This window comes from Oncorhynchus kisutch, linkage group LG1 (assembly GCF_002021735.2).
Source record: "Oncorhynchus kisutch isolate 150728-3 linkage group LG1, Okis_V2, whole genome shotgun sequence".
NCBI lineage: Eukaryota > Metazoa > Chordata > Actinopteri > Salmoniformes > Salmonidae > Oncorhynchus > Oncorhynchus kisutch.
Window position 1 is genome coordinate 36,283,269 of NC_034174.2, and position 24,663 is coordinate 36,307,931.

The 24,663-nt window shown below is 42.4% G+C and overlaps 1 protein-coding gene across 1 annotated transcript in view; it reads left to right on the forward strand.

Annotated features, from left to right (window-relative positions):
- Positions 1-630: 630 nt before the first annotated feature.
- LOC109872912 (potassium voltage-gated channel subfamily B member 1-like) overlaps positions 631-24,663 on the forward strand; it is an 84,125-nt gene continuing 60,092 nt past the window's right edge. Inside the window, exon 1 of the mRNA XM_020464371.2 lies at positions 631-1,401. Coding sequence (XP_020319960.1) covers positions 847-1,401 — 555 coding nt within the window. The 5' untranslated portion in view covers positions 631-846. The remainder of the gene's footprint in view (positions 1,402-24,663) is intronic.

Here is a 24,663-nt window from a genome sequence, read left to right on the forward strand (position 1 = left end):
AACTTGGTCTTTTACCAAATAGGGCTATTTTCTCTATACCACCCCTATCTTGTCACAACACAACTGATTGGCTCAAATGCATTAAGAAGGGAAGAAATTCCACAAATTAACTCTTAACAAGGCACACCTGTTAATTGAAATGCATTCCAGGTGACTACCTCATGAAGCTGGTTGAGAGAATGCTAAGAGTGGTGCACAAAGAGAAAGCAACTGCATCATTTCTCGTCACCCTTTTATGAACCATTGAGCTTTTTTTACAACTACATGCACTTTGTGGAAGACTATTTCACCGAGTTTGGACCCTCTTACTTATCGGTGTTAGGCTAAAATCTCTTTAAAGTGATCAGTTCAAGAACACCTTCAAATGTCAGGCCGTGGCTGCCTCGCTCTTGTGAAACACCGCTCTTCTGTGTGGTGCTAAAGTTAAATGATTTCAGAGCCGAAGTATAGGGACTGCGCACAGCGGGGAAATGAGATGGTTTTCTATACTGACATATAGGCGTTTTCAGCACTGGACAGCGCTCGCGAGTGTTGTCGAGTTTATCATTGCGCATCCCCCACCATGCTCACTCATCAGCGAGGAAAGCGGCTGTGCGGATTAAATTATCTATTTGGTTCTCTGATTAGTGGATAAACCACCTGACATTGCGTTCTCTATCAGGCCCGTAGGTCATCGGGCTCGATGGCAATTTTATATAGTTACCCCTGATGTTTCTCTTTTCCCCTTTTGAAGCCATTGGAATAGGGGAGAACAGACCCTAATGTAGGACCGTGTCTTCTGGACCTGTCTGGCCATATAGTTTCGGACATTATTCATTCTCAAGTGACTGAACGTCTTGAGTGAGGATGATTAAAGGGGGCTCTCGGTCGACCACCTCGCTTCCACCGGAGCCGGTGGAAATAATCCGGAGCAAGGCGCACTACCGTCGGGTTAGACTCAATGTTGGGGGTCTCCTCCACGAAGTTCTATGGAGAACGCTGGACAGGTTGCCGCGAACAAGGCTGGGCAAACTACGAGACTGTAACACCCACGAGTCTCTCATGGAGATATGCGACGACTACAGTTTGGATGATAATGAGTACTTTTTTGACAGACACCCCGGGGCTTTCACGTCCATTCTGAATTTCTACCGCACGGGAAAACTGCACATGATGGAGGAGATGTGTGCCCTGTCGTTTAGTCAGGAGCTGGACTTCTGGGGTATAGATGAGATCTACCTGGAGTCCTGCTGTCAGGCCAGGTACCACCAGAAGAAGGAACAAATGAACGAGGAGCTCAAAAGAGAGGCCGAAACTATGAGGGGCAGGGAAGGCGAGGATTTTGATACCACATGTTGTTCTGAGAAACAAAAGAAACTGTGGGATCTCCTGGAGAAGCCGAGTTCATCGTTAGCTGCTAAGGTAAGCAAAGTCAGGTATACCTCTTCAAGTTTGTCTGAACTTTTCCCTGCATGGTCTTACTGCTCTGTCATGGGATTGCATGTCATCTTGCTGTAAGTGGATCGCCAGTTAATGTAACTTCACCTAGGTCCTCCTAGATAAACATTATTGGGGGCTTACCGCCACTTTGAATAGTTCAATTTAGTCATTTGCATTATACTCAACAAATAATAAAAAGGTGTTACATTTTCTTTATGACATTTGTTTATGACACGTCATTTGCTGAAATTGTTCATATTTAAACAATAACATGGCCTGTCCTTGAAAGTGGGAGTTGTTCTAAAGAGGTAAGTCATCACTAAATATAAGCATAACTTTAAGTTTATAGACTTGTAAGTGCTATGACTCACAGTTTGAGTGTGTTTGTGAGGAAGCATGTCATTGTAGGTTGACTTCACTGAAGTTGACATAAACCATCATGTGGCCTCTGATGCCTGGCTGGCTCCCTTTATCTCGGATCCAGTGCTTTTAATCTGCCATGTTCAATGGCTCTGGAGAGCTCCTGGAAAGCACTATTCCACTTCTCCTGTACCAATGAATGAATGTAGCCTGTCACTGAGAGGTCGCCTGTCAATACCAATAGAGAGGTGAAGGTGTCAACAGAGCATTAGCTACATCGTGACAGACTGATCTGATACTATGCAATGCAGCTGATTTTGCCCTCATATTGAATACTTAGAAAACTGAGTTTTGTCTGGAGACAAGTGGGCAATACTGGGAAGTGGGAAGGCACAGGTACAAAGACCAGTTCGTGATCAGTGTGTGATTGAACACATGCATTTTGTAATTATCTTGTCCCTCTCTGTCATTTTCAAACTCCAACAGTCTCTTTGATGTTAAACCCAGTGTGATTCCTATAAAGGAAACGACCTATAAAGGTCTCTTGAACACGTCGGTTGTTCATATTTGTATAGGTAAATCGAGAGAGGAAGGAGAGAGAGCAATATCTCTTACTGGAGGTATGCATCTCAGAGCACTGGAGAAAATAGATGCAAGAATCAAAACCACTTCATAAATGTAACTCTTCAACTATTTATAGTGAGTTTATAGTGAGTTTATCAAGTATTTAAACTGATTCTGGTCCCACCCTCTTGTCTTTGGATTTCATAATGAGTGTCTGTTGTTGGCAAATTATTCCTGATGACATTTTCAGTGTTTGGTTCCACCCACCCACCCACCCACCCACCCACTCCCCTCTCTCTCTCTCTCTCTCTCTCTCTCTCTCTCTCTCTCTCTCTCTCTCTCTCTCTCTCTCTCTCAATCTCTCTCTCTCTCTCTCTCTCTCTCTCTCAATCTCTCTCTCTCTCTCTCTCTCAATCTCTCTCTCTCTCAATCTCTCTCTCTCTCTCTCTCTCTCTCAATCTCTCTCTCTCTCTCTCTCTCTCTCTCTCTCTCTCTCTCTCTCTCTCTCTCTCTCTCTCTCTCTCTCTCGCTCTGCCTCATTTCCAGCTTTGCATTTTCTCTCATCATTTCTCTCATTTATGAGCTCATTGATCACGCTGCTGCAATAAGGCCTTTTCACTAGGCTGGATCAATGTCATATTCAGTCACGTTAACAGCATTTTAAGTGAAGTGTTTCCACTACTGTTTGACTATGGCAATAATTAATTAGCATGATTAATAACAGGCCAATAACATGTTCTGAATGCTACATCTGTAAATAGATTGAGTAATAATTGGGAGAGTGGGGGTCAATATTACACAGGTATCATGATATAGCTGGCTTGGTAAATGTGAGTGTTGTGTTGTTTTCTTGTTGTTGACCTTTTTCTGCTTACTTGTAACCAAGACAGCATTACGTTTTTATGAAGATGTTGTAGGGTTCATGGATCATGCCCACTCTGATTTCTACCTTCAGTATTTTTCACCTGCTCTGCCTACTATTATATAATACAGTGAAGTCCAAGAGTATTTTGGCAGTGGTACATGTTGTGTTGTTTTGGCTCTGTACTCCATTACTTAATATTTGATAAATGAATAAATGATACACTGACTATGATACACACAATGAGACACAATTATACACTGTCCCCCCATTTTAGGTAACCAAAAGTATTTGAACAAATTCAGTTGTATGTGTGTTAAAGTAGTCAAACCTTTAGTATTTCCCATATTCCTAACACACAATGACTTCATCAAGCTTGTGACTCTATTAACTTGTTGGCTGCATTTGCAGTTTGTTTTGGTTGTGTTTCAGTTTATTTTGTGTCCAATAGAAAGGAATAGTAAATAATCTATTGTGTCATTTTGAAGTAACTTTTATTGAAAATAAGAATAGAATATGTTTCTAAACATTAAATATTGTGGATGCTACCATGATTATGAATAACCCTGAATGAATCATGAATAATGATGAGCGAGAAAGTTAGAGGCACTAAAGATCATACGCCCAAGACATGCTAACCTCTCGCCATTACCAATAACAGGGGAGGTTAGCATTTTGGGGTGGTGTGATATTTATACGTATGAAGGTAGTAGTACAGAGTTACTATGTTTTTCTTGTCTAGTCAACAGGATTCAGATTCATCTCAGTGCATTTGGCTCATGCTGCACAGCAGGATTAGTGCTGTCTGAGGACATGGATATCTCTAAGGGGCTCAGAAACTTCTTAATGGAGGGGTGGGGGCAGGAGGGGGATGCGGAGATGAGGCAGCGGGAGTAATTGGTTCACTTGACAAATAGGGCCTGTGTCCCATGTTTTCCCTCCGTAACAGGGGAGAGGGGATAACAGTGTCATGCTGAGGTCTAATGGCAGGTGACTGATGCAGCCTTGTTTTCCCTCCGTAACGGGGGAGAGGGGGATAACAGTGTCATGCTGAGGTCTAATGGCAGGTGATGGACGCAGCCTTGTTTTCCCCCCGTAACGGGGGAGAGGGGGATAACAGTGTCATGCTGAGGTCTAATGGCAGGTGATGGACGCAGCCTTGTTTTCCCTCCGTAACGGGGGAGAGGGGGATAACAGTGTCATGCTGAGGTCTAATGGCAGGTGATGGACGCAGCCTTGTTTTCCCTCCGTAACGGGGGAGAGGGGGATAACAGTGTCATGCTGAGGTCTAATGGCAGGTGATGGACGCAGCCTTGTTTTCCCTCCGTAACGGGGGAGAGGGGGATAACAGTGTCATGCTGAGGTCTAATGGCAGGTGATGGACGCAGCCTTGTTTTCCCTCCGTAACGGGGGAGAGGGGGATAACAGTGTCATGCTGAGATCTAATGGCAGGTGACTGATGCAGCCTTGTTTTCCCTCCGTAACGGGGGAGAGGGGGATAACAGTGTCATGCTGAGGTCTAATGGCAGGTGACTGATGCAGCCTTGTTTTCCCTCCGTAACGGGGGAGAGGGGGATAACAGTGTCATGCTGAGGTCTAATGGCAGGTGACGGATGCAGCATTGTTTTCCCTCCGTAATGGGGGAGAGGGGGATAACAGTGTCATGCTGAGGTCTAATGGCAGGTGACTGATGCAGCCTTGTTTTCCCTCCGTAACGGGGGAGAGGGGGATAACAGTGTCATGCTGAGGTCTAATGGCAGGTGACAGATGCAGCCTTGTTTTCCCTCCGTAACGGGGGAGAGGGGGATAACAGTGTCATGCTGAGGTCTAATGGCAGGTGACTGATGCAGCCTTGTTTTCCCTCCGTAACGGGGGAGAGGGGGATAACAGTGTCATGCTGAGGTCTAATGGCAGGTGACTGATGCAGCATTGTTTTCCCTCCGTAACGGGGGAGAGGGGGATAACAGTGTCATGCTGAGGTCTAATGGCAGGTGACAGATGCAGCCTTGTTTTCCCTCCGTAACGGGGGAGAGGGGGATAACAGTGTCATGCTGAGGTCTAATGGCAGGTGACTGATGCAGCCTTGTTTTCCCTCCGTAACGGGGGAGAGGGGGATAACAGTGTCATGCTGAGGTTTAATGGCAGGTGACTGATGCAGCCTTGTTTTCCCTCCGTAACGGGGGAGAGGGGGATAACAGTGTCATGCTGAGGTCTAATGGCAGGTGACGGATGCAGCCTTGTTTTCCCATGCTTAATTGAAGGGTGGCATCGTTAAAATAAGTTGTTCCTAAACACAGATTCCACGTAATTTATTTTTCAGTGCAGATACATTTTAAATTGCACATGAATTACTCTTGACTTTGTGTCAGGTGATGGGTTAAGGGAAGGTGCGATTCTCAGTATCTATAACTAAAGACGTCACCCTGGCTGTGCCTGGTCCTTTGGCGTTTTAACCTCCACAAAATACACATATGAACATGGGCTCTGAGACAAGACATTCCTCATAGTCAGACCTGCTGTACAATGAAGGACACTGTGTATGCACAAGCCTCCCCACTGGTCACAGACGTCGATTCAACATCTATTCCATGTTGGTTCAATGTAACTTCATTGAAATGACGTGGGAAAAACATTGATTCAACTACTGTATTTTTGATACGCTCTCATGTGGTTGTAGACTCTCAGGGGTCTCCATGTCAACATATTTTGGGTTTTTCCTTCGGGATAATTCACCCAAAAAATATAGAATCTCTGGGAAACAAAACGTTTGAGATCATTAATTCATCCATTATAGATGAGTCTCCTTTCATACCTACAGTATGTCTGCAAAGCGTGTACTGTGTGTATTCACTGAGAGGAAATGGAAAGCAGCTTGTGAATGGAAGACCTGGCTGATGCTGCACTAAAGCCTGTCTCAGCATGTTTCTGCCTCATAGACCACAGTTCACTCTCAGTGCCCTCAGCACCATGGCCATACAATATGACAGGCTCACAGTGCATCAGAGGGTTGTAGCCTGTACACTTCCATCTTACCTTACATTGGAACACTGTTTAAAGAGAAGATCACACACAGACAGGATCAGATTACAAAGCTACTATCAATGATAGTACTAGTTTGATTCAATATTTCATTGATTGTCCTACGGCAACATTATTTTCCCTATACAACGTCAGGAGATGTCTGCGTGTGGGGTGATAAAAAATACCAGGGGCAAGCAGATTGTTGAGTCACCTGGTCGTGGCTATCGGTTGTGATTTGATGGTGATATTTCCATATGTCCACTCTGCCCTGTTCCACTGACATCCCTGATTCTCCATCTCCACATACAATCACAGCACTCTCCCCAGTCCAACCTCCAACCTCCCCATACCCTGAAAGTCAAGCAATGGAACCTAAAACTACTGCAGTTTGGACCCAGAATTGGACTTTAGCTATGCAAAAAGGATGCTAGTATGGTATTAAATAAATGGCTTGGAAAATCAGTCGTCAGACATTTTAATCAGAGTATATGCTGCACCCCCGTCCCCCCTCCCCCATCTGATGATCACGCAGGTGAAGAAGCCGGATATGCAGGTCCTGGGCTGGCGTGGTTACATGTGGTCTGCAGTTGTGTGGCTAGTTGGACGTACTGACAAATTCTCTAAAACTACATTGGAGGCGGCTTATGGTACAGAAATGAACGTTCACTTCTCTGGTAACACTCTGGTGGACATTCCTGCAGTCAGCATGCCAATTGCACCCTCCCTCAAAACTTCAGACATCTGTGGCATTATGTTGTGTAACAAAACTGTGGCCTTTTATTGTCCCCAGCACAAGGTGCACCTGTGTAATGATCCTGCTGTTTAATCAGATTCTTGATATGCCAAACCTGTCAGGTGGGTGGATTATCTTGGCAAAGGATATATTATGACTAACAGGGATATAAACAAATGTGTGTACAAAATTTGAGAGAAATATGTAACGGCTTTCTTTAGGTGAAGTAGAGGTGGACCAAAATGCAGCGTGGTGGTTATTCATGTTCTTTAATTTATAAAGACACTACACATGAGATAACTAACAAAAACAACAAACGTGAGAAAACCTCAAACACTCCTATCTGTTGCAAACACAAAGACAGGAACAATCACCCACAAACACACAGTGAAACCCAGGCTACCTAAATATGGTTCCCAATCAGAGACAATGACTAACACCTGCCTCTGATTGAGAACCATATCAGGCCAGACATAGAAATAGACAAACAAGACATCCAACATAGAATGCCCACTCAGATCACACCCTGACCAACCAAAACATAGAAACATACAAAGCAAACTATGGTCAGGGTGTGACAAAATAAGCTTTTTGTGCAAATGAAACATTTCTGGGATCTTTTATTTCAGCTCATGAAACATGGGCCAGTGCTTTACATGTTGTGTTTATATTTTTGTTCAGTATGAATGCTAATGTATAGATTTACTACCACAGTATATTTCTGTTGGACTTTCCTCATACAGGACTGAGCATCCCTGAACCCTGACCTTCACAGTAAACTCTTGGCTATACTCTTGAATGGGTTTGTGCTAGTTACAGTCACCCACTGCTATTTACGGTCACCTGCTCTAGGTTCAATCTCCTATTTTCCAGAAACATGTTTTTTACTCAACCCCCATCTCTGTCTCTGGTTGAGTGATGATGATTAGGCCTACATTATGGCCAGGTTGACAGGTCCTCTGTAAATAATGAATGAGGGACTCCAGCAGCCTACAGTACAGCGGCCCTGTTCACATCTCCTCACGTTTGACCTCTCACTTCTTAAATGTCACCATTGGAACTTATCTGCAGTAGTTGACTTTTCTACCCACAAAAGTTTTATTAATCGTATGTACAGGATACACATGGTTTACACCTTCCAAAGAAATGCTTACTTGCAGGTTCCTTCTCAACAAAGCAACAACAATAAGAAATAATAAAAGATAAGAATATGAACATACAGTAAACGGTTCAGTAGAATATAGTTTTAGGATAAGTATATTACAGGAATCTCAATTTCTAGTCCAATATTTACACGTCTTTTGGGGAAGGGGGATTGGGGGGCATCAGAGTCAGAATCAGAGCAGGCTGTCAGTCCGGTTTAAGTGTTCAGCAGTCTGATGGCTTGTAGATTGTGGCTTGTAGACCTAATGCTCTGATCTGCCCGATGGTAAGGGAGTGAACAGCTCGTGGCTAGGGTGTGTGGTCCTTGATGATGACGCAGGCCTTCCTCAGGCACTGTTTCGAGTAGATGTCGTGGATGGGTGGGAGGACGGTCCCAGTGATGTACTGGGCTGTCTCCACCACCTGCTGGAGGGCCTTGCGGTCGTGGACAGAGCAATTCCCGTACCAGGCTGTGAGGCAACTGGCCAGGATGCTCTCAGTATTTGGAGAGGACCCAGGGTGGCATGTCGAATTTTAGCCGTCTTAGGAAGTAGAGACGCTGTTGCACCCTCTTGACAAGAGTGGTGGTGTTGTTGGTCCATGACAAGTCCTCAGTGATGTGGACGCTGAGGAACTTTAAACTGCTGACTCTCTCTACTGCAATCCCTTTGATGTGGATCGGAGCATGTTTCCTCCTCTGCTTCCTGAAGTCAACAATCAGCTCCTTTGTTTTGCTGATGTTGAGGGAGAGGTTGTTGTCCTGGCATCACAATGCCAGTTCACTTACCTCCTCCCTATAGGCTGACTCGTCGTTGTTGGTTATCAGTCCTACAACCGTGGTGTCATCAGCACACTTGAGGAAGGAGTTGGGGTCGTGCAAAGTCACACAGTCGTAGGTAAACAGGGAGTACAGCAGAGGGCTGAGGACACGCTCCTGGGGTACACTGGCTGTGTGTGAGTAACGGCTTGGAGCTGCTACATACTGTAAGGTATTCAGGCGGTCTTAGAACACACTCTGCATTATAAGAGGGTTGGTCAGTGTGTGTGTGTGTTTGTGTGTAGTCGTGGTAGTAGTGTTACTCTGATACGGTAGGCTTAGTGGCTCCCTCCATTAGGCAATAAGCTTATGTAGATCACCTCTCTGGGTGGATACCCTCCAGTGCCAGTAGTACAGTGTTGCCTAGTTCCGCTCCAAACCAAGTCGGTCAAACTGACCTTGGCAGACTACTGTGGAAGCACAGAAAGCAGATGTCTCTGTCACTTACCCTATGGTCAAATGAGATTACCTTGTTAATTGGATGTTATTATTTATACCTGTCCAGACCTTACAATATTTAGCAAGCAGAGACTTATTAAGCTATTTTAAACCCATTACTTAATTTACTACATTCAGATGCCTATGGTGTATTACTGTAGCGGTACAAAAATATCCGTCCCATTGAGGATGGATCTGTTCCATTTATAGAGGATCAATCCAGCTATGATGACAGGTATCTACAGTCAGTCAGTTGTTGTCGGCTAATTTGGATGTCCTCATTAAAATGTGAAAGAAACCCCACATTTGTAAGGGAAGCCTTCCCAGTCCAAAGGTATTACAGAACATCAGCCTGTGTCTAGCCTATATCCTGCTGATACAAGGTAAACCCTTGCCTAACAGTCAATTAGTCCTTTTCTCTTCTGATCTCAGTTCCATATTAGGAAGGACTTTTGGCTCATTATCAGAAAGTGCATTTAGGAAAGTAATAACCTATATACGTAATTAACTTACAATATGCTATGATAGTGAGTGGTTATGTTAGCTTTTCCATAGAGATAAGATACATGTTATCATATTATCCTCTGCATGTTGTTTGTATTGTTCTCTATGTAAATGTTTGTCTGTTTCCACCAAGAACCGCATTATCCTTAGAACCTCTCCAATGCTTTCTCCAGATGGTGTTGCAAGGATTTAAAGTGAATCTTCTTTGAAATCCGAAGCAAAGACATTTACATATTTTGTCTGCTATCACACCTTACCAATATTCTTAGAGGAATGTGCAGCCTTGGTGAAAGTGCTTTGTGGTTCTTGTTGGTTACTCTCTCATTGTGTCAGTAATCCCCTATATGCCCCTAAAGCAGGGTACCCCAACTGGTGGCCCCGCGGGTGATTTGATTTGGCCACCAATGTTTTCTGAGCAACAAAAAAACAAGTATTTTTTTTGTTTGTTGCAATTTGTTATTGTTCAACAAAAAGACTGTAAAAAAGCTCCAAGTATTCCCGCGCATAATAGAGAGATATTTGTAATCGTATACGAATGTAAGCAAGGTCTGAAATGATTATGTTTCAGTCAAATATTATATCTATTTGGGCTTCTTGTGGTCAATTTGCAGTCTTCAAATGATTTGTATTTATGTTCCGGCACCCTGAAAAAAATATGGCTTGTGGCTGAATCTAGTTGATGATCCCTGCTCTCTTAACCTTTGAGAAAACAAAGGCATAGCTCAAAGAAATAAACAGACAATTAGACAACTTTTTTGATTTAGCCTGTTACTGACATATCTTTAAGCCTGGTCTATTTTTAGTTTAGATTTGAAATCCACGACCACAGAGAGACATCCAGCACACAGCCTTCAGAGATGCTCCTCTTCACATCTTGCTCACAAACCAGCATTTACATTATCGATTCTTCACGTCTTTGATATCATTTGATCAATGTGTGTCAGGACATGGCTGGAGAAGGAGAGGAGCCTGTAATCGATGGAGAAAATCTCCTCCATCAGTGTGCTGCTGAAAAGAGGATTACATTGTTTGTGTTGTTGCCAGTGTTTCCCATATGTGCCATATTTTCTAAGCCTGGTAGATTTTTTAAAGCCTTCAAAGACTGTCTCTTTGCAATCACAGTAAACTACTGAGGCAGCAAGAAACATATATTCATTATCAGATGCATTCAGTATGAGATATTATGAGATATTCCCTTATTAACTTGCCTCTGAAATCAACCTTGTGGCTATTTGGCAGAATAGGGTCCTGGAGAAACGTGTTGTTAATGTGTTGAAATTGAGGTCATACCTTTGGGCTACGGTTCCCTCTCCATAGAGATTATGAGTGGTGAAGAAGGTGGTTCCCTGGGACACTATTCAGGGTATGTGACCTATAAATAACTTCCTTCATTGATGGAGGTCATCTATTACCTGCATGGACAGCAGCTCCTGCCTGGCTCACTATGCTCCTCAGGGGCAGCCTTTGAGTTGACCTGAGCATGTGACTAACCATACAAAGCTGTTTTATTTGTTTTGGGATGTATTTTTTGATTGCTTGATGTTTTTTTTATTAATTCACTGATACTACGGCCCATACACTGTAAAACCACGTTTTTTCTATAACACTTTTCAAAGCTTCAAGGCATTTAGAATTTAAATGAAAACGCGTCACGGTGTTAAGATTGTAAACACCAGAACATGTTTATTCGCTGTAACACTTTAAACAGATGAACACGTTTATTCAGCATAAGGCATTTAGGTTTTAAACACTACTGCATGTATTTGCATATTTCCCAGCCTGCCTTCCAAGTGAATGTGAGAGATACCCACCCATGTCTGTGTTGTTAGTGACAGAGACATGGTTCTTGCATTCAGATCCAACATTCAAATCTAATGTTGCTGAAACCTTCAGCAAGTGACTGTGTAAGTGGATGTGTATCAATTAAAAGTTAACCATTTCTAATGGCATGTCATTCATTTCATAAAACGTTTGTTATAGGCTAGTTACTTTATACTCTGAAATTCGTGGCTCATGAGCCACATTAGACCTGTGAATTACAATTCTGTGGTTTGTGAAGTGATTAGTAATTCATATCATAATCCAGTCAGAAGGAGGATATCCAACAATTTGAATATTTGACCAACCCACAACCTGCACTCATAATGATTGCAATGATGAAAGACTTAATAAACAAGACTACCTAAAACATCTAAACTGGAATAACCATCTCAGTATCAGGTCCAATAAATCCAACCCCTTACAGATTAGATTAGTTTAGAAACATGTCAATTATTTATCTTTGTTTAGTATAAAATCAAGTAATCAATCAATGTGTATGAGGGCGACGGGTAGTCTAGCGGTTAAGAGCGTTGGGCCAGTAACTGAAAGGTCGCTGGTTTGAATCCCCAAGCCGATTGAGGGGGGGGAATCTGTCGGTGTGCTCTTGAGTATGGCAGAAGCATTTGCTAAATGACAAAAATTTTAATGTAGGAATCACGGATATAAAAAAAATAATCTACCTGCAATAAAGCATGCTGGGAAATATGATAATGTGGCACCTCCCATGTCTTGTTCACTCTGAGAGACAATGGGTTATAAATGTTTTTATAGTGTAAATCAATAATCAATGCACTTGATACACATGCATTGCAATGGTCTCAGGATCAACCACCACAAAGAAAGGTTAAATGCTAGTGTTGGTCAATATGAAAGATGCATCTCTCAGACCATATCTATACAGTATACCCAGGGGCAACAGGCTTGGCTGTGCGTGGGGTGCTGCAGGTGAATTAAACATCTGTACCCCATTTCTGGTCTGTTAGAGCACTGAGAGTGAGCAATAAGAAATTACATGAATAATTAAATGAAACAACAACATCGAACAGAGTAGAAATTATACCATGACATTCAAGAGGGCCTCTATTGGGTCCACACGCTTTTGAAACAAAAATATGGGCCTAATTGTAAAGATGTCATTTAACGTTAAAAATGTATTACTTATTAATGTGGCATGAACCTGTCGTGGTTGTGTTCATGCCTGCGCAACAGCAAACGCAAACCTGTAGTGTATTCAATGTTTCAAAAGGCTTCTAAAGTTGATAATTTTCACTTAAAATGTCCATTAATTATAATCCACATAATAATTCACATTTCCTGTTTATTTTCCGGATTATTTTCCTGCTGTGAGAAACTATTCAAATTAAGATAGCATACCTATACCTGCGCACGTTCACCCACTCCAAAATAATTCTAGCATCCCCGAACAGCACCCGCCATTTGATGAATGGAACACCAGAAAGTGTAGTGACATTCAGCTATTGTCATTAGGCCTGAATTAATTGATGCGTCTTTATGACAAATGAACCTTTTTTGTTAAAAAGAAAGTCGGGACAACTGAAAAGGGGTTGAAATACGGGATTGTCCCAGGATGACAAGTGCACCCACATGGAATATACATTTTAAAAAACATAACAGAGAGGTGGGGGTGTTTCTTCATTATTATGTAACACTGTAGCAGTTCAAAATTGCATTTGAAACAAATTGGAGAATGTTTAAATTAGCAATAAAGTATTTTGAGCCCCACCATAAATCCCACTAACATCGGAACAAAACAAACAAACTGACTGAGGAAGAAGACTTTCGTAATAGATCCAGTGTTATGGTGATTTTGCATGATTGCGCATGTTTGTATATTTACCTCATATCTATGAAATGGTTTGTATAAATTACTGCATTGTATTTCTTGTGTTATTTCATCTCAGTTGTCGGTGACATGTTATATCATTATCTCTGGTAATACGTGCTAAAATGCTGATTAAGTTATTTTCACCTAAGTAATCAGAGCAGAGAGAGGGAGAGAATGAGAAACAGGGAAGGAGAGAGAAAGACGAGAATGAATGATGTAGAGTAAGGGAGAGAGAAAGCTGAGATGGAGAGACGAGAGAGAGAGACGAGAGAGAGAGAGAGAGAGAGAGAGAGAGAGAGAGAGAGAGAGAGAGAGAGAGAGAGAGAGAGTGTGTGTGAGAGAGAGAGAGGGAGAGAGGTGATATGGAGAGACGAAAGAGAGAGCTGAGATAGAGAGAGAGAGAGAGAGAGAGAGAGAGAGAGAGAGAGAGAGAGGTGATATGGAGAAACGAGAGAGAGAGCTGAGATGGAGAGACGAGAGAGCGTGAGAGAGGGGAAGATAGCATGTGCGTCAGTGCTCTTTGTCTGTCACTGTGCATAGCGGTGTCAGGCCAGTGGGAGATATATGGCAATTGAATCAGCAAGGCAGCGGAGAGGCTGTGTGCCATGGATTTTATAGGCATTCAGAAAGTACCTCAGCCAGACACTGTCACCCAGCATCGACCCCTCAAAAACATCTCTTTCAACACAGATCATAGGACAGTCTCTCACACATCTTGTCAGCATACTCCACATCTCACACATGTTCACATGATCATTGGTACACACACACACACACACACACACACACACACACACACACACACACACACACACACACACACACACACACACACACACACACACACACACACACACACACACACACACACACACACACACACACACACACACACACACACACACACACACACACACACACATCCATTCCTAGTCTATTCTTATGTCCTAGTAGTCATAAAGCATCTGCGGTGTCAATAATTTATATAACACAAACCCCAGCATGCTAATGTACTGTAATTCTAGTGTGGCCATCCATCGTCAAGTCATGCTGAGCCAGTGGTCCAGCGGTCCATGCACGTTACTTTGCCTTTCAGCCTTTCTCTATCTCTCTGTCTGTCCAGGGTGTGTCCTGACTGTCCTCACCTGACCCAACTTGCCTTTCATCTTAATGCAATTGTCATCGATTTTCTCCGCAGAAACAATTTGCTTGTCAACCCATACTGGGTGAAAATATATGGGACCTGGCGGGAGCTGTAGAACTCTGTTGATGGCTTCACCTTGACAGAGCACATAAAACTGTCATCCTCAGCCCAGACGGATACCCAGTTAATCCTTAAGAGTCTAAGCCAGAGGGGAGGAACTGTTTGGAATTGTTTTAAGATGGGCATATCAAGGATCATTTAGCAATATGATTTGGAATGGAAACACTTTACTTGACTGACAGCACTATAACACGTTATGACACGGTCATAACCATGTCATAATAAGTCATAATAGCTGACATAACTTGTCATAAGCTTTTATAATATGGTCTAAACGCTGTCATGACACATATACTGTATTTAGACCTGTTGTGACATATATTGCATTATTTTATGGCTGGTTATGACACCTACATAACAGTGTCAAAACCCACAAAACCTACCACACAAGGCAAAACATACCATTACACCATAGCCTATGTGTTAACAGTATTTTTACGTCATATATACAGTACCAGTCGAAAGTTTGGACACACCTACTCATACATGCGTTTTTATTTATTTTTACTATTTTCTACATTGTAGAATGATAGTGAAGACATCGAAACTATTAAATAACACCAAAAAAGTGTTAAACAAATCTAAATCTATTTTATATTTGAGATTCTTCAAAGTAGCCACCCTTTGCCTTGACAGCTTTGCACACTCTTGGCATTCTCTCAACCAGCTTCACTTTGAATGCTTTACCAACAGTCTTAAAGGAATTCTCACATATGCTGAACACTTGTTGGCTGCTTTTCCTTCACTCTGTGGTCCAACTCATCCCAAACCATCTCAATTGGGTTGAGGTAGGGTTATTGTGGAGGCCACGTCATCTGATGCAGTACTCCATCACTCTCCTTCTTGGTCAAATAGCCCTTACACAGCTTGGAGGTGTTTTGGGTCATTGTCCTGTTGAAAAACAAATGACAGTCCCACTGAGCGCAAACCAGATGGGATGGCAAATCGCTGCAGAATACTGTGGTAGCCATGTTGGTTAAGTGTGCCTTGAATACTAAATAAATCACAGACAGTGTCACCAGCAAAGAACCCCCACCCATCACACCTCCTCCTCCATGCTTCACGGTGGGAACCACACATGCGCAGATCATCATTCACCTATTCTGCATCTCACAAAGACACGGTGGTTGGAACCAAAAATCTCCAATTTGGACTCATCAGACCAAAGGACAGATTTCCACCAGTCTAATGTTCATTGCTCATGTTTCTTGGCCCAAGCAAGTCTCTTCTTATTATTGGTGTCCTTTAGTAGTGGTTTCTTTGCAGGAATTTGACCATGAAGGCCTGATTCAAGCAGTCTTCTCTGAACAGTTGATGTTGAGATGTGTCTGTTACTTCAACTCTGTGAAGCATTTATTTGGGCTGCAATTTCTGAGGCTGGTAACTCTAATGAACTTATCCTCTGCAGCAGAGGTAACTCTGGGTCTTCCTTTCCTGTGGCAGTTCTCATGAGAGACAGTTTTATAGCGCTTGATAGTTTTTGCGACTGCACATGAAGAAACTTTCTTCAAATGTTTCATATTGACTGACATTCATGCCTTAATGTCACGATGGATTTATTTGAGCTGTTCTTGCCATAATATGGACCAAATAGGCTATCTTCTGTATACCACCCGTACCTTGTCACAACACAGCTGATTGGCTCAAAAGCATTAAGAAGGAAAAAAATCCACAAATGAACTTTTAACAATTAATTAATTGTTAATTGAAATGCATTCCAGGTGACTACCTCATGAAGCTGGTTGAGAGAATGCCACGACTGTCATCAAGGCAAAGAGTGGCTATTTGAAGAATCTCAAATATAAAATATATTTTGATTTGTTTAACACTTTTTTGGTTACATGATTCCATATGTGTTGTTTAATAGTTGTGATGTCTTCACTATTATTCTACAATGTAGAAAATAGTAAAAACAAAGGAAAAACCCTGGAATGACTAGGTGTGTCCAAATGTTTGACTGGTACTGTATATTGTTTAAATTGACCATATTAAATTATCCTTGTAATTGCGCACCGTTTGATGTCAGACATGCACCTACCCCAATGCTCTGCTGTTGATGACTGGGACGAATGCAGGAGCAGATTTCAGGAGCAGGACAAGACACCATCTTTTTGACTGATGAATGATATAAGGGCATGCACGTGATAGGCCTATCTGGTTTACAGTTTATGATTATGATGATCGTAATGCTTCTTGACAGTATCATAAAGTATATTTTCTTAGTCCAAGCAAAGTGACACATGGAGGGTCATAATGCAGTATGCCATTGGAAGGGAGGACAGTAGCAGGTGACCGAACTGTTGTTTTTAGCCATTTCAATTTCAGTATTTGTGTTTATTATGGATACCCACTATCTGCTGCCAAGGCAGTTGCTACTCTTCCTGGGGTCCAGCAAAATTAAGTCAGTTTACACAATTTTTAAACATTACAATACATTCACAGATTTCACAACACACTGTGTTCCATCAGGCCTCTACTCCACCACTATCACATATCTACAGTACTAAATCCATGTGTATTTAAGTGTATAGTGTCATTCTGTTACATATTTTTGGTTAATTCTGTTACAGATAAGAGTGTATTTACAAGTTATTTAAAATATGATTTAAAAAAATCATGACTGTGAAGATTTCATTACAATAACAACAAAGGATTTAAGAAACAAACTTTCAAACGAAAGGAATTTCAGATGACCGTCCTACCCATGTTAGATTACGGATACATAATTTATAGTTTGGCAGGTAAGGGTGCTCTCGATCGGCTAGATGTTCTTTACCATTCGGCCATCAGATTTGCCACCAATGCTCCTTATAGGACACATCACTGCACTCTATACTCCTCTGTAAACTGGTCATCTCTGCATACCCGTCGCAAGACTCACTGGTTGATGCTTATTTATAAAACCCTCTTAGGACTTACTTCCCCCTATCTGAGATACCGACTGCAGCCATCATCTTCCACATACAACACTCGTTCTGCCAGTCACATTCTGTTAAAGGTCCCCAAAGCACACACATCCCTGGGTTACTCCTCTTTTCAGACTGGAACCAGCTGCAAAAAACACTAAACCTGAACAGTTTTATCTCCATCTCCTCATTCAAAGACTTAATCGTGGACATTCTTACTGACACTTATGGCTGCTTCACGTGGTGTATTGTTGCCTCTACCTTCTTGCCCTTTGTGCTGTTGTCTGTGCCAATAATGTTTGTACCTTGCTGTGCTTCTACCTTGTTGTGTTGCTACTGTGTTGATGTCATGTGTTGCTGCCATGCTTTGTTGTTGACTTAGGTCTCTCTTTATGTAGTGTTGTGGTGTATCTCTTGTTGTGATGTGTATTGTCAAATATTTGTATTTTTTTATCCCAGCCCCGATCCCCGCAGGAGGCCTTTTGCCTTTTGGTTGAATAATGTAAATAAGAATTTGTTCTTAACGGACTTGCCTAGTTATGTCACGTTTGTTGAAAGGATCGGACCAAGGCGCAGAGTGGTATGCGTACATTCACTTTATTAAAAGAATGAACACCAAACAAACAAAATAACAAAAGACCATAGAAACACTATACACTATAGTCAAGATCCCACACTAGAAAGTGGGAAAAAGGCCTGCCTAAATATGATCCCCAATCAGAGACAACGATAAACAGCTGTCTCTGATTGGGAACCATATCAGGCCAACATAGATATACAAAAACCCTAGACATACAAAAACTAGAGTACCCACCCTAGTCACACCCTGACCTAACCAAAATATATAGAAAACAGAGATATCTAAGGTCAGTGCGTGGCAAGTTAAATAAAGGTGAAATAAAAAAATGAAAAAATATGACCGTGTAATGTAACTGGGTGTCAAGTACCAAAAACCAAAAACAGATAGTCAAAAATAAATCAAAAGGAAGGTTGTTTTAAAGTATCTGTCCTATATCTGTGCCAATTGAACTGATATGTTGCAGTAGTGCTCTAACAATTGAATGAGTATAGTGGACTGATTAGAGTGGTTGAAGACTTAAACCTTTACTGCAGTATTTCCCAAACCAGTCCTGAGCACACCAAGGGGTGGACAAGGATATCCCTGCCGGCCAAACCCTCCCTAACCCGGACGACGCTGGGACAATTGTGTGCCGCCCCATGGGCCTCCCAGTAGTGGCGGGCTGCAACAGAGCCTGGGCTCTAACAGAATCTCTGGTGGCACAGCTAGCACTGCGCAGTGCCTTAGACCACTGTGCCATCCGGGAGGCCCAGAGTGGCCTTTTATTGTCCCCAGCACAAGGTTCCCCTGTGTAATGATCATGCTGTTTAATCAGCTTCTTGATATGCTACACCTTTTAGGTGGATGGATTATCTTGGCAAAAGAGAAATGCTCCCTAGCAGGAATGTATACATATTTGTGTACAACATTTTAGAGAAATATGCTTTTTGTGCATATGAAACATGGGACCAACATTGTGCATGTTGCGTTTGTATTTTTGTGCAGTGTAAATACATGTAACAGAATTACTGCCCATCGTTGGCACTAGCTGCCAGCACTGTAAATCTGCAACAGTTTACTAACCACTGTGCTTCCACTAATGGACGGTACATTCTAGAAAAACAGCATGTTGCTGTAGTCAGGTTTTACAGTAATAGGCTGTAAATGTAAGTTTCAGTAAAGGTCTTGTAAATCTGCAGTGATTTACTGGCTTCTGTGCTGCCAATATTTTACTGTAAATTGACAGTAACCTACTGTGCTGCCAGTAATTGACTGTAAAAATTACAGGAAGTTGTTTTGACAGTGTACAGTAAGTGAATGGAATACATGTCATTTAACCTAATTGTTATCAGCCTGTGATAGTAGAACAAAGGGATGGCTGAATAATTTTTATTTGCTCACAACAACTACACACCAGACTTGGGACAATCATAGTTTTAAATATGTTTTGTGGAAAGTAACACTTTTTTTGTCGGAACAAATAGTTATGTTGGCGGTGACAACAACTATTTGAATACAGATCTGAAAAAATGTCTACTTTTCAAAAATATTTCAATACAGATCTCAGAAAGGGACTACTTAAAAAAAAAATTGAATATAGATCTAATAAAGCAACTACTTTAAAAAAAAACATGTGAATACCAATCTCAGGAAGTGATTACTTTTCAAAAACTATTGGATTTCCTGCCTTCAACTAAAAGGCTCTGCATGACCAATCTGCCGTCTACAGTGGCTGTACAGCATTTACAGCGATGCGGCCACCGCAGAAGGCAGAGCATTCATACTTATGCGCTTCGCAGAGCACAGCTGTAGTGAAGGAAGATGTCAAGGAAGTGAGTTGATGTTTATACAGGACCTCCCGCACCCACCTACTGTCAACCAATCATGTCAATGTGGAGCTTTACGGAGCCTTACGGAGCTATATACGGAGCCCTCTGTATTCTTACCAATTTATGTGGTGAATGGTGATGGGGTGCGGAGCTCAATTTGGCCTCTGCAAGCCTCCGGAGGCTCCGGCTTGCATCGAATTGCATCGTCCGGAATCGCATTCACAGAGCAAGCATGAATTGGCTTTCTATCTGCATGTTGCAGATAGAAATATTATGAATAGAGCACACACAATGTCCTATAATATTTCAATCTATCTGACAATAGATCATATTTGATTTACATAATAGGGTGAATCTAGGCCCTCAAAAAATACCTTATGAAATATGTATAGTACATTTGGGAAATGTTTGAAAAAGGTTTTACACTAAGCAGTGTGTTAATTTAACCAGTGTCTACATGGGTCCACAGACTGCACACTTTCGTTGTTGATTCAACACTCTCAGTGTTGATTCGTATTAATAATAATAATTGTATGCTCGCTTCAAAATACCTTTACACAGGTCAACATTCAGAAAGCCGTGGGGCCAGACGGATTACCAGGACGTGTACTTAAAGTATGTGTGGACCAACTGGCAAGTGTCTTCACTGACATTTTCAACCTTTCCCTGACTGAGTCTGTAATACCTGCATGTTTCAAACAGACCACCATAGTCCCTGTGCCCAAGAAAGTGAAGGTAACCTGCCTAAATGATTACCGCCCCATAGCACTCACGTCAGTAGCCATGAAGTGCATTGAAAGGCTGGTCATGGCTTACATCAACACCATCATGCCAGAAACCCTAGACCCACTTCAATTCGCATACAGATCCACCGATTACACAATCTCAATCACACTCCACACTGCCCTTTCCCACCAGGACAAAAGGAACACCTATGTGACATTGCTATTCATTGACTACAGCTCAGCGCTCAACACCATAGAGCCCACAAAGCTCATCACTAATCTAAGGACCCTGGGACTAAACAGCTCCCTCTGCAATTGGATCCTGGACTTCCTGACTGGCCACCCCCAGGTGGTAAGGCCAGGCAACAACACATCTGCCACGCTGATCCTCAACACTGAGGCCACTCAGGGCTCCGTGCTTAGTCCCCTCCTGTACACAAATCAAATCAAATCAAATGTATTTATATAGCCCTTCGTACATCCGCTGATATCTCAAAGTGCTATACACCCACGACTGTGTGGCCAAGCACTACTCCAACACCATCATTAAGTTTGCTGACGACACAACAGTAGTAGGCCTGATCATCGACAACTATGAGACAGCCTATAGGGAGGAGGTCAGAGACCTGGCAGTGTGGTGCCAGGACAACAACCTCTGTCTTAGTGTGAGCAAGACAAAGGAGCTGATTGTGGACTACAGGAAAAGAAGACCGAACAGGCCCCCATTAACATTGATGGGGCTGTAGTGGAACAGGTCCAGAGCTTCAAGTTTCTTGATGTCCACTTCACCAACAAACTATTGTGGTCCAAACACACCAAAACAGTTGTGAAGAGGGCATGACAGCACCTATTCCCCCTCAGGAGACTGAAAAGATTTGGCATGGGTCCTCAGATCCTCAAAAGGTTCTACAGCTGCACCATCGAGAGTATTGGTTGCATCACTGCCTGGTACGGCAACTGCCCGGCCTCCGACTGCAAGGCACTACAGAGAGTAGTGTAAACGGCCCAGTGCATCACTGGCTCAGTACCATACCAGGCTATGATCAACCCAGTACATCACTAACGGCCCAGTACATCACTCTACAGGCCCTGCCATCCAGGACCTATATACTAGGCATTGTCAGAGGAAGGCCCAAAAAGTGTCAAAGACTCCAGCTATAGACTGTTCTCTCTTCTACTGCACAGCAAGTGGTACCGGAGGCCAAGTCTAGGTCCGAAAGGCTCCTTAACAGCTTTTACCACCAACCACAAGACTGCTGAACAATTCATTAAATGGCCACCTGGACTATTTACATTGACCCCCCCTCTTTGCTTTTCACTGCTGCTACTCGCTGTTTATTATCTAAGCATAGTCACTTTACAAATTACCTTGACTAGCCTGTACCCCGCACATTGACTCGGTAACGGTTCCCCCTGTATATAGCCTCGTTATTGTTATGTCATTTTTGTGTGTTACTTTTCATATCGATTTTTTTACTTTACTCGTTGAGTGAGGTCTTAGTGCCAGCATCGGTTTGTGTTGGTAAATAGATGGCTACGAATAGTATAGATGAAAACTCTCTTGGTAGATAGTGTGGTCTACAGCTTATCATGAAGAACAATACCTCAGGCGAGCAATACCACAGACGCCTTTAATATTAGACATTGCGCACCAGCTGTTCTTGACAAATAGTCAAACACCCTCACCCCTCGTCTTAATAGACGTAGTTGTTGTGTCCTGCCGATGCATGGAAAACCCAGCCAGCTCTGTGTCATCGTTCAGCCATGACTCTGTGAAACATTCGATTTTACAGTTTTGAGTCTCCCGTTGGTAGGATAATCTCCAACGGAGATCATCCAGTTTATATTCCAGTGGTTGCATGTTGGCCAATAGAACAGAGGCGGGTTACCCACTCGCTGCCAAATTCTCAGAAGTCCCCCGCCCCCTGTATTTCTGTCTTTTCTCTACGCGAATGATGGGGATTTGGGCCTAGTCTTGGGAAAGCAGTATATCCTTCACGTCGGAAGGATATAAAAAAGAAAAAATCTTTGTCCAGTTAGAGGTGAGTAATCGCTGTTCTGATATCTAGAAGCTCTTTTCGGTCATAAGAGACGGGAGCAGCAAAATGATGTACAAAATAAGTTACAAACAATCCGAAAAAACAAACAAAATAGCACAGTTTGTTAGGAGCCCGTAAAACGGCAGCCATCCCCTCCGGCGCCATTATTATCAAGGACAGATACTGTGCTCCAGTGGATGACCACTGAGCAGAATGTTATTTTAGAATAACAGTACTCTGCCTCTTTCTGTTCTGTTCTGTTCTGTGCTGCGGATGGGGAAGATCACATGGTGTGTTGTGGCAGACAAGGCTGAATGGATGCATATTGAAATCACACAATATTTCTCCCCTTGCTTTTCCCTTTTTACCCCTCTTCTGTCCTGCTGTTCCTCCCTGCTTTCACCCAGAGAGGTGTGGCAGCCATATTGGGGATAGTGTTGCAGTGCTTGCCAGCCTGGCAGCTGTAATTACATGAAACTGATAACAACCCAACACCGGTAATCTCCATGGAGGAGTAATAAACAAAAATGTTAAATTAACACAAGATCGTGGTTGTTACCACATCGACAAAGTCAAAATTGGATATATTGTTACAATTCATAAAAACAAAAATGTGCTTTTTGGTCTTAATTGAAGATTGGGGTTAGGCATATGGTTTTCAGTGTGGTTAAGGTTAGGGTCAATGTTAGGGTTAGGTTTAAAATCATATTTTAAGTAGATAAATTGTAGAAATAGGCACGGGTTAGCCATTTGTGACTGTGGTAACTAGCGACGAACCAAGATAGTAGACTTAGCATAAAGCTGCAGGGAGTCATGTTTCTGGTGCAGACACTTTAGATTAAATAAAGCTTTATTGTGGACTGATTTTTGTATCATCCATTGTGCTGTTAGACTCCAGTTGCTTTTAGACTATAACAACTGACTATAGCAATTCTCTCATACTTTCAGTAATTTCTCATACTCTCCTAGCTATGTATAGGCACAATATAAATATAAATTCGCCAGTTTTCATTTACGTTCTGTCAAATTCAGTTGGCAGCAATATACAGTAGATTTTTGTTGTTGATGCTTTTTCCCTTTCACTAAGCAGTGTTCCTAAAGTGCAAATGGAAAGCCAACCAGAGTTAGGTAGAGCAGAACAGCATTTACAGCCGCACCTGACTGAGTCAGTGAGTGAGTGAGAGAACAAAGCAGGCGTAAAGACAGATGGGTGAGAGGGAAACCTCCTGCTATCCAGATGGGTCTCTCTCTATGGCCTCTGCTCTTAGACATTTTGAACACATGCAGAAGACAGAACAGTCAGTGGGTTCAGGTATATCCCTCATTCCCAAACGAATGGAAAAGATAAGCACATAATGAAACCATGGAGTTATATCAAACTTATCTTTCCATTTAGTATTGAGGCATGTGTACAAAACATTAGGAACACCTGCTCTTTCCATGACATAGACAGACCAGGTGAATCCAGGTGAAAGCTATGATCCAAAAGATGTAAGTGCCTTTGAACAGGTTATGGTAGTATGTGCCAGGCTCACCAGTTTGAGTGTGTCAAGAACTGCAATGCTGCTGGGTTTTTATTGCTCAAACAGTTTCCGTGTGTATCAAGAATCCATCGAACTTGACAAAACTGTGGGAAGCATTGAAGTCAACATGGGCCAGCAAACCCATGGCATGGTTTCGACACCTTGTAGAGTTCATGCCCCAACGAATTGAGTCTGTTCTGAGGGCATAGGGGAGTGCAACTCAATATTAGGAAGGTGTTCCTAATGCTTTGTACACTAAGTGTATATGGAACTACAAGCAAATGGCCTGG